Source organism: Pleurodeles waltl, chromosome 4_1 (assembly GCF_031143425.1).
Source record: "Pleurodeles waltl isolate 20211129_DDA chromosome 4_1, aPleWal1.hap1.20221129, whole genome shotgun sequence".
NCBI classification, from domain to species: Eukaryota; Metazoa; Chordata; class Amphibia; order Caudata; family Salamandridae; genus Pleurodeles; species Pleurodeles waltl.
In genome coordinates, this window is record NC_090442.1 from 765,250,350 (window position 1) to 765,270,738 (window position 20,389).

A 20,389-nucleotide genomic window follows, 5' to 3' on the forward strand; every position below is an offset into this window, starting at 1 on the left:
CATTCCAGTGTTAGCTGGAGTGGAGTTTGAAGTGGTATTTTTCTTGGGACAGGCCTTGTCTCCAGTTTGGTGTCCAGACTGACTACAGCTACGACACCAGGCCTTTTTGGGATCAAAGTTTTTACCCTTGTACCCAGAATTGTTTTGTGAAGAGGCTCTGGGCCCACCCTCCTGTGCAGGTTTTTGGGGGCCTGTAGAAGACTCTTTACTATTTTTGTTTTTGGCTGTCTCACCACCCTTCCCCTGGGGAGGTTTTGTGACCCCTTTCTTTTGGTCACCCCCTGTGGAAGTTTTGGACACCCTAGTCTTGACCCAATGGTCCGCCTTCTTTCCCAATTCTTGGGGAGAAATTGGTCCTAGGTCTACCAGATGCTGATGCAGTTTATCATTGAAACAATTACTTAATAGGTGTTCTTTCACAAACAAATTGTACAGCCCATCATAATTACTTACACCACTGCCTTGAATCCAACCATCTAGTGTTTTTACTGAGTAGTCTACAAAGTCAACCCAGGTCTGGCTCGAGGATTTTTGAGCCCCCCTGAATCTAATCCTATACTCAGTGGAGAATCCAAAGCCCTCAATCAGGGTACCCTTCATGAGGTCATAAGATTCTGCATCTTTTCCAGAGAGTGTGAGGAGTCTATCCCTACACTTTCCTGTGAACATTTCCCAAAGGAGAGCACCCCAGTGAGATTTGTTCACTTTTCTGGTTACACAAGCCCTCTCAAAAGCTGTGAACCATTTGGTGATGTCATCACCATCTTCATATTTAGTTACAATCCCTTTAGGGATTTTCAACATGTCAGGAGAATCTCTGACCCTATTTATGTTGCTGCCACCATTGATGGGTCCTAGGCCCATCTCTTGTCTTTCCCTTTCTATGGCTAGGATCTGTCTTTCCAAAGCCAATCTTTTGGCCATCCTGGCTAACTGGATGTCTTCTTCACTGGAGTTATCCTCAGTGATTTCAGAGAGGTTGGTCCCTCCTGTGAGGGAGCCAGCATCTCTGACTATTATGCTTTGAGTCAGAGCTTGAGAGGCCCTGTCCTCCCTAGATAGGACTGGTAGGGGGGGAATCACCCTCCAAGTCACCATCATCATCCTCTGAGTTGCCATCCTCAGAGGGGTTGGCCTTTTCAAACTCTGCCAACAGCTCCTGGAGCTGTAGTTTGGAAGGTCTGGGGCCCATTGCTATTTTCTTTATTTTACAGAGTGACCTTAGCTCCCTCATCTTAAGATGGAGGTAAGGTGTGGTGTCGAGTTCCACCACATTCATCTCTGCACTAGACATTATGCTTCTAAAAGTTGGAATACTTTTTAAGAATCTAAAACTAGTTCTAGAATCTAATTCAAACTTTTACCAAACTTTTAAACTCTAAAAGCAATGCTTACAGGGACTAACACAAGGCCCTAGCAGGACTTTGAAGAATTTAGAAAAATTTCAAATTGCAAAAAATCAATTTCTAATGACAATTTTTGGAATTTGTCGTGTGATCAGGTATTGGCTGAGTAGTCCGGCAAATGCAAAGTCTTGTACCCCACCGCTGATCCACCAATGTAGGAAGTTGGCTCTGTATGCACTATTTCAAAGTAAGGAATAGTATGCACAGAGTCCAAGGGTTCCCCTTAGAGGTAAGATAGTGGCAAAAAGAGATAATACTAATGCTCTATTTTGTGGTAGTGTGGTCGAGCAGTAGGCTTATCAAAGGAGTAGTGTTAAGCATTTGTTGTACATACACACAGGCAATAAATGAGGAACACACACTCAGAGACAAATCCAGCCAATAGGTTTTGTTATAGAAAAATATATTTTCTTAGTTTATTTTAAGAACCACAGGTTCAAATTCTACATGTAATATCTCATTTGAAAGGTATTGCAGGTAAGTATTTTAGGAACTTTGAATAATTACAGTAGCATATATACTTTTCACATAAAACACAAATAGCTGTTTTAAAAGTGGACACTTGGTGCAATTTTCACAGTTCCTGGGGGAGGTAAGTTATTGTTAGTTTTAGCAGGTAAGTAAATCCCTTACAAGTCTCAGGTTTGGGTCCAAGGTAGCCCACCGTTGGGGGTTCAGAACAATCCCAAAGTTACCACACAGCAGCTCAGGGCCGGTCAGGTGCAGAGGTCAAAGAGGTGCCCAAAACACATAGGCTTCAATGGAGAGAAGGGGGTGCCCCGGTTCCGGTCTGCCAGCAGGTAAGTACCCGCGTCTTCGGAGGGCAGACCAGGGGGGTTTTGTAGGGCACCAGGGGGGGACACAAGTCAGCACAAAAAGTACACCCTCAGCAGCGCGGGTGCGGCCGGGTGCAGTGTGAAAACAAGCGTTGGGTTCTCTGTAGGTTTCATTGGGAGACCAAGGGGTCTCTTCAGCGGTGCAGGCAGGCAAGGGGGGGGCTCCTCGGGGTAGCCACCACCTGGGCAAGGGAGAGGGCCTCCTGGGGGGGTCACTCCTGCACAGAAGTTCCGTTCCTTCAGGTGCTGGGGGCTGTGGGTTCAGGGTCTTTTCCAGCCGTCGGGACTTTAGGTTCAGGCAGTCGCGGTCAGGGGGAGCCTCGGGATTCCCTCTGCAGGCGTCGCTGTGGGGGATCAGGGGGGACAACTTTGTTACTCACGGTCTTGGAGTCGCCGGAGGGTCCTCCCTGAGGTGTTGGTTCTCCACCAGTCGAGTCGGGGTCGCCGAGTGCAGTGTTGCAAGTCTCACGCTTCTTGCAGGGATTGCAGGGGTCTTTAAATCTGCTCCTCTGTAACAAAGTTGCAGTTCCTTTGGAGCAGTGCCGCTGTCCTCGGGAGTTTCTGGTCTTTCTTGAAGCAGGGCAGTCCTCTGAGGATTCAGAGGTCGCTGGTCCTTGGGAAAGCGTCGCTGGAGCAGGTTTCTTTGGAAGGCAGGAGACAGGCCGGTAGGTCTGGGGCCAAAGCAGTTGGTGTCTTCTTTTCTTCCTCTGCGGGGGTCTTTCAGCTCAGCAGTCCTCTTCTTCTTGTAGTTTCAGGAATCTAAATCTTTAGGTTCAGGGAAGCCCTTAAATACTAAATTTAAGGGCGTGTTTAGGTCTGGGGGGGTTAGTAGCCAATGGCTACTAGCCCTGAGGGTGGGTACACCCTCTTTGTGCCTCCTCCCAAGGGGAGGGGGGGTCACATCCCTAATCCTATTGGGGAATCCTCCATCTGCAAGATGGAGGATTTCTAAAAGTTAGAGTCACTTCAGCTCAGGACACCTTAGGGGCTGTCCTGACTGGCCAGTGACTCCTCCTTGTTGTTCTCATTATCTCCTCCGGTCTTGCCACCAAAAGAGGGGCCGTGGCCGGAGGGGGCCGGCAACTTCACTAGCTGGAGTGCCCTGCGGTGCTGGAACAAAGGGGGTAAGCCTTTGAGGCTCACCGCCAGGTGTTACAGCTCCTGCCTGGGGGAGGTGATAGCATCTCCACCCAGTGCAGGCTTTGTTACTGGCCTCAGAGTGACAAAGGCACTCTCCCCATGGGGCCAGCAACATGTCTTGGTTGTGGCAGGCTGCTGGAACCAGTCAGCCTACACAGATAGTCGGTTAAGGTTTCAGGGGGCACCTCTAAGGTGCCCTCTGGGGTGTATTTCACAATAAAATGTACACTGGCATCAGTGTGCATTTATTGTGCTGAGAAGTTTGATACCAAACTTCCCAGTTTTCAGTGTAGCCATTATGGTGCTGTGGAGTCCGTGTTTGACAGACTCCCAGACCATATACTCTTATGGCAACCCTGCACTTACAATGTCAAAGGTTTGGCTTAGACACTGTAGTGGCACAGTACTCATGCACTGGTGCCCTCACCTATGGTATAGAGCACCCTGCCTTAGGGCTGTAAGGCCTACTAGAGGGGTGACTTATCTATACTGCATAGGCAGTGTGAGGTTGGCATGGCACCCTGAGGGGAGTGCCATGTCGACTTACTCGTTTTGTTCTCATCAGCACACACAAGCTGGCAAGCAGTGTGTCTGTGCTGAGTGAGGGGTCCCCAGGGTGGCATAAGATATGCTGCAGCCCTTAGAGACCTTCCCTGGCATCAGGGCCCTTGGTACCAGGGGTACCAGTTACAAGGGACTTACCTGGATGCCAGGGTGTGCCAATTGTGGAATCAAAAGTACAGGTTAGGGAAAGAACACTGGTGCTGGGGCCTGGTTAGCAGGCCTCAGCACACTTTCAATTCAAAACATAGCATCAGCAAAGGCAAAAAGTCAGGGGGTAACCATGCCAAGGAGGCATTTCCTTACACCTTTCAAATGAGATATTACATGTAGAATTTGAACCTGTGGTTCTTAAAATAAACTAAGAAAATATATTTTTCTATAACAACCTATTGGCCTGGAATTGTCTCTGAGTGTGTGTACCTCATTTATTGCTTGTGTATGTACAACAAATGCTTAACACTACTCCTTTGATAAGCCTACTGCTCGACCACACTACCACAAAATAGAGCATTAGTATTATCTCTTTTTGCCACTATCTTACCTCTAAGGGGAACCCTTGGACTCTGTGCATGCTATTTCTTACTTTGAAATAGCACATACAGAGCCAACGTCCTACACACGGGAAGATTCATATTCAGAGGTAAGACTATGGGTAATGTCTACTCTGGATTATTGCATACAGATCTAGATACCATATCTGTTGCAGATTAGAAACAGTTGAGATGAGTTATCCATCTACAAGACCATTCTTTAGTGAAGATAACATTAGAATCTTGAAGTGCATCTTTTTCTTTGTATCTCAAATTATTAATTATTGTTATTGTTATTTTAGACAATAACCCTTTTAGTAATTAATGTACCGTCACTAGTACTTTAAAGTCGCTCTATAACAGACCACAGTTATCTCTCCAGTACCCACAGTTGCTCAGCTTTTGAGTTTTGTATAACTTACAACTCAATTGTAATCTCCACTCTTTTTCCTCCATTGCAGGTTTTTATTCAGAGATGCCTGAGGGACAGACCCAGATGTTTAGCCCTTCAAGTATCGGTAGTTGGGGTGGGGGTGAAGGCAGCAGCTTGCAGCAGACTAAGACGAAATCTGTTCTTATAAAGGAGGAACCAGAACTAAAGTCGGTTGGATATTCTGCACCTGACCACAGAAAGAACCCGAAAGAGGTAATGCAAAACAGCTACCTATGGGAGCTGCTCAGTACACGCTCTTTCACACACACACTGGATGAAATCAGCCACGCCATCAGTGACTGTTCCTTGGGTTTCCCCGTCCCCTTGGAATGTTTGGCCTTGTGACACCTTGCCATCCTCATTTCAGAACTTCCAGTGCCAGGCTTAGGCAATGCTCGGTTACTTGTAAAAGGTAAAAAAATATTAAGCAAGTATTCTAGCATTGCAAGTCTGGACTGGCCTGTCCTAAAAATAATTTTTTGTCTGCACAGCTTTAGGGAAAAACCTGCATATGTAACTTTTCTTCATCTACCGACCAGCCACGGACTAACTACTGGACTCCCAAACCTGATGTTCTCCATTATCCATGTTCTTTGAGTATCTCCTAACACACCTCTGCATAAAGGTCCGTGACCCTCGGACCGAGGATTATAGTCTAAAAATACCACTAATTTTTTTTTTTAATATATATTAAACTATTCCTGGTGAACCGCATTGTGGAATTCTTTCTTTGGTGAGAGATTGCAATCAAACCGTACAGCCCCTTTGAAAGAAGAGGGCTCTGTATAATTTTTCAAAAATATTTTTTCGAAAGAATCAGTTATGCTCTCTATACTCCTCGTCTCTGGAGAATCGTAAATTTCACCAGAAAATGTATTTTCTAGAGCACACCACTTTACCACTTCTGGGCTTGCCTTTAACAATGCATTATAGTCTAGTTCTCAACTCGAATGCTTCCAAAACTACAATGCAAGAAGGCAGAAGGATTCTTAATAACAGCCCAGGATTCTAAACCCTGTTGTGCCGATGTGCAGTGATGTGGGAAGTCTAATTAGTAAATCTAAGTCACTTTGGTGTTGGTCCTCACTGGAACGCCGCAGACAGCCGCTACAACCTGCCCATGATGATGATGATCATGATGATGATCATGATGATGATCATGATGATGATCATGATGATGATGATCGTCATCGTCATCGTCATCGTCATCGTCATCGTCATCGTCACCGTCATCGTCACCACCACCACCGCCACCACCACCACCACCACCACCACCACCACCACCACCACCACCACCACCACCACCACCACCACCGCATTTTATTTCTGAAATAATAAGCCGTGCTCTTAACACAATTCTTTCACATATTACGTAAATCTCTATGCAACTAAATTTCACAAAACTTCGTTCCTACTCTGGTTTGTAAAGAACATAACTTCAAAACGTGTTAGAAACAAACACAAGCAAAAATAATGATGCTTTTCCTTATTGTTCTAACACAAATGATTTCGGAAATGCCGAACAAAATAGGAAGAAAATTGAAGATTCCCACTGAGTATTTTTGTAATACACTGTGACTTTAATTTGTTTTCCTCCTTTTTAATTATTATTTCCTTGTCTTTGCGTTTTCTCTTGTTTTATTTTCACCAAAACACATTTCCTCCCCTTCATTACTTAATCTATTACTTGAAAGTGTCAGTGCATGAATAAAAATATAATTTTCTTATGACTTACAGCTTCTTAACCTCCCCCCTCCACCCCAAGTCACCTTACAGTACATTCATCCTTATTGCCCTAATGTGAAGGCCAAATAAAGTCCAATCATATGCATTTATTTTTTTATGTTCTTACATTATATTGAGTGAAACCAGGTTTATATTGAACGTTGCAATGATTTCGTCTAGAAACTGTAAACGGGTACACTAGCTCACCCCTTGTACTCCAAAGAAATGTTAGAAGAGTAATAGACAGATGACATGACTTTAGTAACAACCTAACATTCAAATACACCTAACCTACCACTTCCAGCTTGTCACCTATGTTTCCCGTTAACCATCCTTTTAGAGGCCATAAATTCCACTACAGTAACCTTTCGAAACATTTTCCAATCTATTATGCCGCTTACCAGCTCACTATACTCATGAATACCAGGAAAGTATATGTAGGAACATGCCCCTTTTAGCATGGTTACCTCCATGTTTTGCCTGATATTGATACTGACTTTACTGAGAGTGTGCTGGGATCGTGCTAACCAGGCCTCATCACCAGTGTTCTTTTCCAAAACTGTACCATTGTTTCCCCCAACTGGCACACCCCTGGCCTATAGCTATGTCCCTTGTAAAAGGTACCAAGGGCTCTGTGGCCAGGGAAGGTCCCCAAGGGCTGCAGCATGTATTATGCCACCCTAAGGGACCCCTCACCAAGCACATGCAAACTGCCATTGCAGCTTGTGTGTGTTGGTGGGAAGAACAACACAGTCAACATGGAGCCCCTCTCAGGGTGCAATACCCACAAACCACTGCCTGTGGCATAGGTAAGTCACCCCTCTAGCAGGCCTTACATCCCTAAGGCAGGGTGCACTATACTACAGGTGAGGGCATAGCTGCAGTAGCAATATGCCCCTAATGTGTGTCTAAGTACATTCTTAGACATTGTAAGTGCAGTGTGGCCATATAAAATACATGGGCTGGGAGTTTGTCATGACGAACTTCACTGCTCCGTGATGGCTTCACTAATGTCTGGGAAGTTTGGTATCACACTTATCAGCACAATGAACCCACACTGATGCCAGTGTTGGATTTATTGAAAAATACACCCAGAGGGCATCTTAGGGATGCCCCCTGTATTTTAGCCAACCTTCTAGTGCAGGACTGACTGGTCTGTTCCAGCCTGCCACTTCCAGATGAGTTTCTAACCACATGGGGTGAGAGCCTTTGAGCTCTCTGTGGCCAGAAACAAAGCCTGCACTGGGTGGAGGTGCTTCACACCTCGCGCCTGCAGGAACTGTAACCCCTGGTGGTGAGCCTGAAAGGCTCAGGCCTCTTGTTACAGTGCCCTAGGGCACTCTAGCTAGTGGAGATGCCCACACCCTGGACAAAGCCCCACTTTTGGCGGCAAGTCCGGTGAGAAAATTGGGAAAAAAAACAAGGAGGAGGGACCACTTCAGCTAAGACCACACCTAAGGTGTCCAAAGCTGAAGTGGTCCTCTTTTTGCAAAGTCCTCCATTTTGGTTTGGAAGAGAGGGACCAATCGGGTTAAGTCTGTGTCCCCCTCCCCAAAGGGAGTGGACATCAGAAGGGTTAAGCCACGCCCCTACATCCAGGATTAAGGGCTCCCCTGAACCTAGCTCATCAGATTACTGGTGACCTCAAGAAGATGACAAGCTGAAGGGCTGCTAAGCTGACCCCCAGCAGAGAAGACTGAAGACACCAACTGACCTGGCCCCAGCACTACAGGCCTGTCTCCAGCTTCTGAAGCCCTGCTACAAAAAAGGAGACGCATCCCGCAGGACCAGTGACCTCTTAAAAGCCTCAAGAAGAATACCTGCACACCAGTGGACCAGGCTCTCCTGTGGACAGCGGCCCTTTCCAGAAAGAAACTCCAGCAAAAGACTCCAGAACTGCCCCAGATCTGAGAGTCCTTGCAACTCTGCACCCGACGCCCATGGCCCGTGTCCAGGTGGCCCACTGGTCCAGAGCATGTCCCCAGATGATTCTGACCTTGTGTCCACCATGGGTTGACCCCTCCTGACCAACATGACGCCCACAGCCTAAATCCGGAGGACCATCTGACCATGAGAGAACCGGAGGAAGATTTCCGACGCCTAAAGGTACCCATGCACCGCAGTCCCCTGGCCTTGGGGAATACGACCACCGGTCCAGTAACGTTCAGCAGACATCCCTCCTCCTTTCCCTGTCTGTATTTTTCTGGAACTGACCACCTGTTCCTAGCCTGCAGCATCTTTGTGACCCCCCCAGGTCCCTCTGTTGAAAAGCATTGGGAGCCCAACGCTGTGTTTGCACGCTGCACCCGGCCACCCCAGCGCTACTGAGGGTGTATGTTTGGTGCTGACCTCCCCCCTGCATCCCCCAACCCAGGTTCTCACCTAAACCTCCCAGGTCTGCACTCCGAAGACGTGGGTACCTACCTCCAAGCAGGCCTGATTCTGATTGCCCCCAGTCTCCATAGGACTCCATTTTAAATCTTGCAACATCTTTGACCTCTTCACCCGGTCGGCCCCATGTTGTTTGGCTCATTTTACCCATCTAACAATGGTGGGAAAAGAGACCACCTTCTGGGGTTTTGTCAGGGCAGTCAGCAATTGTCGTTCCCAATGGGGATAAATATCCTCTGTCGTGGACTCATACATCTTAATTGCATGCACCACACATAACTTCGGGTCATCCGGAAAATTAGGATATGAAATCACATAAGAATTGCACTTATTTCTTCTCGAAATATGAAAAGTAACCCCATCTAGGGTAAATACTCTACCTGTTATGTCTAGGGCTCTAACATGTGAAATCCTCCTGCAAGAAATGAGGCATAACAACATAATAACCAGTTTCGCTGACATCTGTTAATGTGACAAATACTAGAAGGCCATGAGACAAACAAATTCAGTACCATAATGACATCCCGCAACATGGAGTATCTAGGTTCTGGAGGAATGGACAACCAAATCCCGAGGAGTTTACACACCAAAGGATGTTCCCCCACAGGGTGATCTCCAATCTGGACATTGCCTGCAAAGATCACTGAATAGAAGGTATTGCTGGATCTATAAGCCATTCCCTTTGAAGCCAAGGAGGCAAGAAAATTCAAATGTGGACGATTTCGGTCCCCACAGGATCCAGATGTTGTTGACTGCACCAACCCAGCCATCTAGTCCAAGGCGATCAGTACTGTTTGATAGTGCTGTCTGCCCATGCCTTGGAGAATAAGTCCGCAGCCAGCCCTGAAAGCTCTGGGACTTTCCAACATTCCCTGCAATTGCCCAAGCCATGAGATTCAGTGAACTGTCCAGCACTAGACCGTGATGGTTGCCTGGGGGATTCTTGAAGAGAACCGGAAATAAGGGTAAACAGATGGGGGAATCCCAAAAAAGGTCCATCAGCACTGGAAACCATACTTGAGATCTCCATATCAGGAAAATCACTGCTACGTCTGCTTGCTGCCATCGGACTTGAGTGGAGAGTCTTATCATGGCGAATGGGGGGAAAAGTGTACCCAGTCTCCTTCCCTCAATCTTGTAGAAATGCATCCGTTGCATTGGGGTCCAGCCTCCAGCTGAAGTATCTGGCTACTTGATGGTCTAGACAGGAGGCAAACAGATCCTCCACGAAAGGACCCTACATGCTCTGAAATTCCCTGAAAACATGGGGATCTAATTTCCATAGACTCATGTCCTGCTAGTGGTGGGATAGCAGTCTGATCGATCTGATGCTCTGCTGTCACAGAAATCTGATTCTCCGGGCAGACTGCCAAAAGGTCTGGGCCAAGTCAAAAAGAACCATGAACCTTGTTCTTCCGAGGTGACTTATACATACTGCACTGCTGCCACGTTGTCCATCATCCTACCCTTAATCCAGCATTTTACCACAAAAGACCCCACCATCAACTCCAGACACTTTGAGGAGTGTCTTTTCTGAAGGAGACCACTTTTCTATGGTGGAGAACTCCCTACAGTGTGCTCCCCAGCCTGTGCCAATGGCATCAGATTCGATTTGCAGATCGGGCCGGGATCCAAAGATGGCCTGGTTGTTGCAGGCTCCCATATACACAGTTCTTCTCTGGCTTCCTCTCACAGCGGAATCTGTTGTGCGTAGGTGAGACCGCGTCTTAGGTGGTAGGCCTTCAGACACTGCAAGGCCACTAGTGCAGGGCCCCCAGAAATATGGCCTGGATGGAGGATGAGAGGAGATCCACAATCTGGGTGATGTTCGTTTCTGAGACTGAAGACTGAGGGTCGTGTAGCCCTTATCCACCGCAAAACCCAGGAAGACCATATATTGGGTTGGTGACATCACTGATTTATGCTAGTTCATGGCAAATCCTAGTGACTCCATGAGAGTAACAGTCATCTGCAAGTATTTCATCAGTTTTATTAGATGCTGATTCATAAGGAGAATGTTGTCCAGCTAACAATGAGACCGATACCTCTGGCCAGAAGATGTTCCACCACGGGCTTCAGGATTTTTGTGAAGCACCATGATGCTGAGGAGAGTACTGAAGACGCCACTAGAATTGGAGAAAACGCTGATGTGGGGTGCAGAAGTACCATCCAATAGTTTACCTGCAAGAGATTCTGGAGGATATGGATCCCCTCCATCTTGAAGTGGCGGAAAACCAACCATTCCTTTAATTCTTTCAAGTTAATTATTGGGTATTGACCCCAGTCCGTCCTGTCCACCAGGAAGAGGTTGCTGAAGAAACCTGAGGGATGAATTTGAATCGGAGCAATTGTGCCTTTCGCCATAATGTCTGCCACTTCGGAGTCCACCAGAGTGGCGTGGAAGGTGGAGAAAACAAGAGGCTAGTTTGGAGGGTTGAAAAGGGGAACCATAGAACTCTATATGGAAACCTTGAATAGATTGAAGAACCCACACATCTGAGGTAGATGCCTCCAGGTTGGGAATTAAAGGTGGCTGCAAATTTCCATAATTCCCAGACAAAATGATCTCCAAAAAGACTCTTGGGCAATGGGGCCGGTTTCTGAGGTCTCCAAATATCCCAGTTTAGGATGTATCTTTGTTAACGGAGGGAGGCAGTGCTCAGTGGAAATAGCACAATTGGCATTTCCCAAAAATACAATGGCTCGCTGAGCCCAGCCTGATAAGGTCTGTGGGGAAATCAAGTAGCCGGACACCTTGGCGTCCTCAGCCATATCAGATATCTTGGAAAGGAGGCCAGCTGCATCCAGATGTTTATCCTGGCATGAACGCCAGGAACGGTCTATGCTTTTTTTTTTTTTAGGGTCTCTAATATATTTGTTCAGGAAGGTGGCCATCTGTGTTTCAATTTTTGACATCAACACCACTTTGCCCTCAAGGAAAGGTTGTGGGCATTCCACTCGAAGGAGGTTGCAAATTTCTTATCGATTTGGCTTTGTATGACCAGCCACATAGGTGGGCACCTTAGATGCTGGTGTCTAGTCCTCTGAACGTGCATGTAGGAGATCATCTGGGTCTAACATATCGAACCTGGCGTCCTGAGGATGTTTGTCCTCGCTCATGTTGTCTTCTGTGGGCACAGAAGTGGCAGGAGGACTCCCAGGTTTATCTGGTTCCCTGTCCCGATCTGAAGTGTTTGGCGAGTCGTCATCTGCAAGCACATCTGGATAAGGGGAGGGACCCAGAATGGGGGTAAGGTGCTCCCTGGATTTTCTGTTTTGGGAGGAGCCAGGAGTGTTGATGGGCCAAGATAGCGAGTGGCTGAGATAGACCCTTATCAATCTATCCACCACATCCTGATCAGCACCGGAGTTGTCTGCACGCTTCCTTTTGCCCTCCTAGGGTTGCGGGGTAGGCTGTCCTAGAGGTAGGGGGACCAAAGGTCCAAGAGAGCCTTCCCTTGGGGAGAGGGTTTTTTGGCACTGCGCTGCCGTAAGTAGGAGTTTCCTCTCTAGGGGCGCTACAGCCACAGATAGCGCTCTGGTAATGGAGCATCCATTACCTCATAAAAATTGTCATCTATGGAGAGGTAAGTTATGCTTTTCTCCTCCAGGTAAGAATATACAGCATCTTCAATAGTAAGGGCTTACTGGGGAAACCCAAGTAAATCATAGTGAGAGGTATATACTCTGACTTTTTATACCAGTTGTGTGCACCTGGTGCCCAAAAATACCCCACTAGGATTACTGGGGACAACACTCCTCTGGGTCGGCGTCCGATCACCACTAATTGCCGTGTGGTGTAAGAAAAACAATTACAGATCAACGCAGGGGCGTTCAGACTTGAGGCGGCAGCTATGAGATACTGGCAATATTTGCCAGCTAAAAGGACACCCACAGGGAGGATACTGGCTGGCCGCACTTCTTGCTTGAATCCGAAGCGATGCACGCCCTGGCCACAGCAGGGGCCTGAGCTTGAGAATCAATGGCACGATACCCTCATGCAGCCAGAAGGACTGCTCTGCGCACGAGCCAAATTGCGCCTCACGCAGAGGCCGTATTCTACCAGAATCGTCCAGAAACGAATGGGTCCGGCATCTAAGCGTTCCAGCGGCCGCACTAGACAGTGAAAAGAAATATTAACCAGTGAAAAATATTAACCACATTAAGCAAGTGAGGCCAATTAGAGCAACAAAGTCAAATTACTAACTCTACGGTATCTAATGTGGTTGCATTATAAGCAAAAACAAGAATGTGGGGGGAAAAACAACTTTCCAGTAACAAAAGGCTAATACACAGAGACTAAAGTACTTAACTGCTGGCTGCTGGAACAGCAAAGAAAGAAGGGGAAAGAAGGTCTACAGAGGATCTTGAGGAGATATGTTGGATCCAAGCTGGACGGACTGATGTGTTATTGTGGTTCTCGGCTGCTGGCAACATAAAAAAAAAAAAACAGCATAATCCTTCCCTCCAATTCTGACATAGAATTTATCATCACTTATCTACACTAACCACCTCTAAAGTACCAAAATATGTGTCCTACACAATTGATTGATAACCTTCCCAAATCTGCAATGATAGCTACCAGGGGGCAGATTTATCATTATTTCACTCAGCGCAACACAGGGCAGTAACACTCCTTGCTAGGCTGTGTGAAAGGGCAGGAGTGTGCTATATTTAACATGATATAGCACATTCCAGTCCTTTCCTTGCACAGACGCACAATGTGCTGTCCTGCACCAACGTACACACCCTTGCACCCTCACAAGGCTATGTTTATGTGGTTTTGAGTTGGTAATACTTCTTAATTGTGATGCTGTTCAAAATTCCATAACCCCAATGTGCTCATCTGTGCTCAAACCTCCCTACATACTATGAGGACTGATAATCAGGATTAATGAATGGTTTATTATTCTGGTTTCCTGCATATTTTTCTGTTTTATTTTGATTTATATTTCTGTTTGCTTATTATGCCAAGGTTTCATGAGTATTTTATCTGTTTTATTTGACTTGACCTTAACAGCTTGGTCATATCAACAATGCCATCAATTTGGGACCAGTTTACACCGAGCCGGATGCTGTGTTTGAGAAACCTGCTGAAGTTAGAATCCTAACAGATGTTGTGAGCTACAAGGATGATCGGTAAGGACTTCTGTTTTCCCCCCAAAATGAGGTCTCTACCCTGTACACTTTTTTTTTGGTGACTTGCGGGGATAATATTTTTTCAGACTTCTGAAATACCACAGAAATGAAGGATCCCAGGGCAGGATCTGAGATGTACAGCTCTTTCTGGAGGGTTAGAAAAGCTCTGTCCAGTTGGTGACAAATATTTCTTCTGGCCATTTCCAGTAATTTATGCTTTTGGCTCAACCCATGCCTGAACATGGGAACTTGAGCAAAGACTCACAGGCAGCCTCGTTATAGAAAATAAGGGGCAATATTTAGCTAAACTAATAAATGGGCTTCTGTCTCTAATGCTTTCCTAGCCCTTTAACCAACAGAGTGCTCATTTGACTTTTTTTTTTTTTTTTAACATTTATTCTCATAATTGTATTTAAAACTGAGCAACAGAATGACAAAACTGAAAATATGCTGTCTGTGGGAGACCGCTTTCACCCTTTTGTATAATGTTATTTTGGCTGCGTAGGCTACATTCTAGTGAGGGTCACTGCTTATCCAATCTTGCAAATGTATGGGTTTGGCAGAGAATACTTCCTAGAGAAAATTTGTCAAAATGGTACATTTTTTAATTTCCGTGTGATCTGACTTATTGTACCCCTTCCTACAGCTATCATCAACTCTATGTGAAGCCGAAAATGTATAACCCCTCTTAACACATGGGTAGTGCTGCATTACATTAATCATGTGTACAGGGTATGGGGAAGCTTGAGTTTTAACTTCACACAGGGGTACATATTTGTGGATGTATCTGGAGACTAAAAGACATTTAAATGTCTCTTTTGCCATACATGTTCTCACTTGGATTTGATTCACTTACTAGCCTTTGAGGAAAGCCTATTGAAAGTTTCATTTCTATTGGCGTGAGCGAGGTATGCCACTGCCTCTGAAGTTGCTTGTGATCCGACCATTACTGACAGACTGTTCTTGTTGTTTCCTCCATTCCATCAGTTATCTATAGAATGACACCATCAAGTAAATGAGTGAGCAGAAATGAATCCGCTACATATTTTGATCCCAGACTCATCACCTTCTTGTGTGTCAAAACTGCATCTCTTTCCAGTGGGTGGGGACTAGTTGATGTGCAGAAATTCCCCTTTACCATGTGAAGTACGCAGGTTCCTTCAGTTAGAATCTCCTGCTTGGTTCTTCCGATTACGATTTCCTTCTGCAATCTAAGGGCATTTCTGATAAACTTGGCCTTCTGTATCTGTGGATTATTTTTGTTTATTTCTTTGGTAAGGCGACTGCATGTCAACTTTTCTCATGAGTGTCCCCTTCAATTGAACATTTTGACAACATTCACTAGTGTTTCTCTCTTCCACTCGTTCTCTTTCCTTGCCCCTTTCCCTCTCTCGACCTCTCTTTCTGTCTCTCTTGTTAAGTCAGCTTTATGGCTCGTCTTAAGCAGAAGCCCACTCTAATCGCAGCCAACTGTCTTGAAACATCATTGTTACCTGTATGTGGTAATTTCCGAACTTAAAATCACAATAGATTTATTTGGTGTGCAAACAAAATGTTGGTGACTTTTCTCCTTGACAGTGAAGATTTTAATGAAATGACCTACGTTTGGTAATCACTGGTTGACAGTTGATGGCTGTCTGCAATGCAATGTCAACAACACGTATTTTAGTATCCATCCATATCTGGGTGAAGTAAAAAGGTTTCAAAGTTGGATGTAACACCTTTCAAAGAAGCTGACCGGAAATATAAAGTAATAATTTGGTTGAAAACTCTGGCTGTAGTGGTTGGATGTAATTTAAGCTGATTGTGAATGCACGTCACCACAGCACATTTTATTGATTAGGAATATTACTGTTGTGGTAATCAGGTTGTCAAATACAGGCCACAAATGTTATTAGAAGTGAACTCTGCAGGAACTCTTACATTTTGAGAAATAGTGGTTCCAAGGGAAACCGGAGGTCTTTCTATGGGTATGAAGTGCTGAAATTCTTCTAATGTTAAAGAGTGAAACACTGATGTTATGGTTTAGAGAAGACTCCTGTTTGCAATGCACAGTGTAGGCATACTTATACATCACTACCATACCCATCAGAGTGATCATTATCCGATCTCTGTTTGTCTTTTTATATTCTAGAAGTGTGAATGTATTGTCTCAATAGTGTGAATAATTAAGGTTGCTAGTTTATAATATCTAGACAGAGGTTTAAATCAATGAGTACTGCTAGGTTTGTTACATTTTGTTTGAGGGCTGGGGCTTGTATGGACCAAGAAAAAAAAGCCACACTTCCCTCGATGCCTTCCAGTAACAATGTCTGTTTTTTTGCCACAAAAGTAGACCTGTTTCTCTTTCATAGGTTCACATGCTTGAATCTTCCCCAGTGTCAAGATGAGAGTCCCGCAGTAATTGTAATAAGCAGTGTAAAGAGAAGCATTGAAGAGTAAATCTTAATCATCTGACATTTTTAACCAATTCACATCGTGTTAGAAAGAACCAAACTCCAGCCAATTGGAGAACAGCTCGTGCATCACTGTCCCCCTCAAGGGCCACCATACCTCAGATTTCTTGCTGCACGTTTTGTGAAGGGAGTTTCCTTGAGCTCTGTTCAGTCCTTCAGTTTGACAACTGATATCTCTATATTTTTGCTTTGGCTGAACTCCAACTGCCATCTAACAGAAGGTAACAACTTGGCTTTTAAATACTAACAGAAAACATCATGTCAGAAAAATCTAAAAAGCTCTTTTTCGACCTTGCAAATCCTGTGGCAAACTTTTTTCAGGACCTATATAAGGAATGCTCATTGTGTTTGCATACTGAACATAAACCTAGGGAATGCAAGTACTGATGTACATTCCCTGCCAAAGCCCTTGAGGACAGGGAGGCCAAGCTATTTTTTGTGGCCTTAGAAGAAGCAGTAATTGAAACTCCTGTATTTGGGAATGAGTGAGAGTGCCATCTCCTCTCAGAAAAGCCTAGAAAAGTGAGAGGCAAGATGATAAAGACTCCTCATTGCAGCGCTCTAAAAAGGTACACAAGATTGATGACACAGATAAGCATGAGCCCCTCTTCATTCTAGTGGAAAAGATCCTTCCCTTTTGTGTCAGTGAAGAAAGCAAAAAAACAGGTCTAAGCCGTCAACTCTATCAGTGAATTTACTTCTTTATTCCTCAGAGATTAGGAAGTCATCTGTGGTTCCACTGTTGAAGAATCATGCACCTAGGAAGAAGCCGTCTGCAGGATTGTCATCAACTTCTATGTCGACAATTACAACAACGACCATGGCAGTGTTGAAGCCAGCGATAACAAGTACGTTGACGAGTATATTGCAGCCACCCATGTTGACAGCCGGACCTGAGGCCTACTTTAAGATTAGACTTGCACTATCGATGGATCTTCCTACAAGACCAATGGAGGAGCTAGTTACCAATGGGCCAGGCCTCACCAAATAAAGTCTAACCATCAACTCCTTTGTGTCTCTTGGAAGTGGAAGGCTCAGATGACGATGATGGTCCTTTTGGTGCTACGTACAGACCTTCTCAACTGCATGTTAAGTGCCAGGACATAGATGATGAGGATGGTTATGGTACTGGCTAGGTGGAAGGGGACTGTTATTTCAAGGATAAGCATCAAACGAAGGCTAGATATGAAGCTGTTCAAGAACATCATACTTATGAAGGCTTATATGATGAATAATCATATTAGGAACATATGATACAAGTTCCTCTGTGTCTGGTGAAAGACCTTCGTCAGATGGTCAGTGAGTTATATAAGAGATTCCCAGATTCAGGCAGTCCTCCTCTACAGGTACAACAGACATCAGTTCCTCAGGATACTTCTGCCTCACGTTCACCTCAGTTACCACTTTAGGGGAAATGTCCTGTAACACAGCAGTGATAAACTGCACAGCCCAGAATATTGGAGACTATCACCATCAATGATGATCCTGTGGACAAGGATGATGACAAGTCAGAAGAGGCAAAGATTGTTTATGATCAGTCAACTGCCACAGGAGAAGAATGAGATGAATATATAGCACCGCTCTTGGCCCTTCCAACACCACCTGCTGCTAGTTCGCCTCTAGACAATATAGGGAGCTTCCAATGTCTTTCTGGAAAGACCTTCCAAAATATTTGATCTTCCAGGACCAGTAGTACAAACTGACTGCTTCATTTTCGACTTTAAGGAGACTTCTAGAAAGTTGTTAAAGTCCATTCCTGTCATGGATTACATATGGATGGAGGGTTTAAAATTAATGAAAACCCCTGTTACAGCAGCGTCAGTGGTGCCCTGATTTGACAAAAAATACAAAGCCCTGGAGGATTCCCTAGCTGGCCTTATTCGTCCCCGAAGACAGACTCAGTGGTCATGCAAGCCACACAGAGTCACTCGAAATCCTACCAGCCCTTGCGTCCTACTCCTGACAAGGACGGTAGGCATCGGGACAATTTTATGAAAAGGTTTTCAGCTATGACTGCTATGACCATTAGAGCTTCCAATGCTTTGGCTATTCTGGGAAGCTATGACCATCAAATGTGGTCTTTTCTGGGGTAATTTATAGATTAGTTTCCAGAAGGCAAATGGAAAGAAACAAAAGCCATCATTCGAGAGTGTGAGAGAACTTCTGAAATGAATCGATACTGCAATAGATATAGCCGCAATGTAATTTCGAGCTCTCTTAAGATGACAAGGGTGAGTGAAGGTGACTTCTTTCAGACCACACATTCACATATACTATGCATGCCATATGATGGCTCTATTCTGGAATCGCATGATTACCCCCTTCAATAAAATTAGATACACAGACAGTAAGGTCTTTGGGAGTATTACAGCAATGTCGTTTGCAGCTGTTTCATGGTGCCAGAGGAAGTGGGTAGTATTTGTTTAAAGGAGACTATCGGTCAAACCGATTTCAACCCTACCTGCAGTCTCAGTAAGGTTACCATCAACACTATTCACAATAACAATACTGGCTTCAACTGACCGCAACCTATTCAAGGAAGACTTCCAGAAAAAAGATGGCAATGACAGGATAAGGACAGCAATCAAGTAGAAGCCGGTGACACTAACCCTCCCCTGCTCGTTCAATCACCACACTCAACTTTATTTGGGGGCAAACGCCTTTCAACCTTCTAAAGAACTGGAGCTCCATCTCTTAAGATTAGTAGGTATTCCATCTAATCCATTACGGCTCCAGACTCAAATTTATTCAAAACCCTCCTTGAAATCCACCTCTCAGGAGGCCACACCGTCATTGTCTGTTAAAGTAGAAAATTCAGTCGCTCCTGCACAAGGAAGCCATAGAGGAGGGCCCTGTACGTAGGTTTCTTTTCCAGTTTCTTTCTCATAAAGAAGAAATCCGGCAAATGGATACAGTTGTTAGATTTGACAGCTGAGCAAGTATATTAAGAAAGAAATGTTCAGGATGGTCATGTTGCAGGAGATTCTAAAATTGCTAAACTCAAGGGATTTCATGGCCTCTGTAGACTACCAGGAAACTTATTTTCATATCCTCACTCATAAAAAAAAAAAACACAGAAGGTACCTAAGGTTCGAGGTGACCAGGTACCATTATCAAGTCAAAGTCCTTCCCTTTGATTTAAAATCTGCTCATCTAATTTTCACCACATGCTTGGCGCCAGTGGCAGCTTATTTAAGAAGGAACATTCACTTGGTTTTCCCTACCTGGACGACTGGCTCATAAAAGGACCATCCTTTCAAGCTGTTGAGCAATACATGGGTGTCTGCCTCCAAGTTTTTGAAGGTTTGGGGCTATAAATCAACAAGGAAAAATCATGTTTCCATTCATCCATTCATTTCTGGGAGCAGTACGATCTCTTGCAAAGCCTTCCCCAAAGAACACAGGATTCAAAGGATGGTGAGTCTAGCACGATCCCTCTGGAGAAGAAGATTGCTTGAACAAGTCTTTCCTGGGGCTGATGTTTTTCTTGCATCCCTGTAATACCAAATAGCCATCTCTACGAGGGGTCATTAGAAGAAAAGTTAAACAGCAGAATAAAATGCAAGGATTTTTCGACGACGTTGTCAAGATGACTTTGTAAATGAAACTAGCCCATGACCTGGTGGATGCAGAAAAACAACATGCCTGACGTTTGTCTGCACACAACCTCAGTACTACATAATCATCACGGATGTGTCCATGGAAGGATGGGGGAGCTTTTCTGCAGGACACCAATGTAACCAGCAAGTGGTCACTTCCGGAAACGAAG

General features: G+C 45.0%; 1 protein-coding gene across 1 annotated transcript in view; it reads left to right on the plus strand.

The window, feature by feature from the left end:
- Positions 1-20,389, plus strand: part of LOC138288127 (uncharacterized) — a 139,590-nt gene that overhangs the window by 76,167 nt on the left and 43,034 nt on the right. Inside the window, exons 7-8 of the mRNA XM_069229386.1 lie at positions 4,938-5,122; positions 14,046-14,164. Of these exons, the coding sequence (XP_069085487.1) occupies positions 4,938-5,122; positions 14,046-14,164 (304 nt within the window). The remainder of the gene's footprint in view (positions 1-4,937; positions 5,123-14,045; positions 14,165-20,389) is intronic.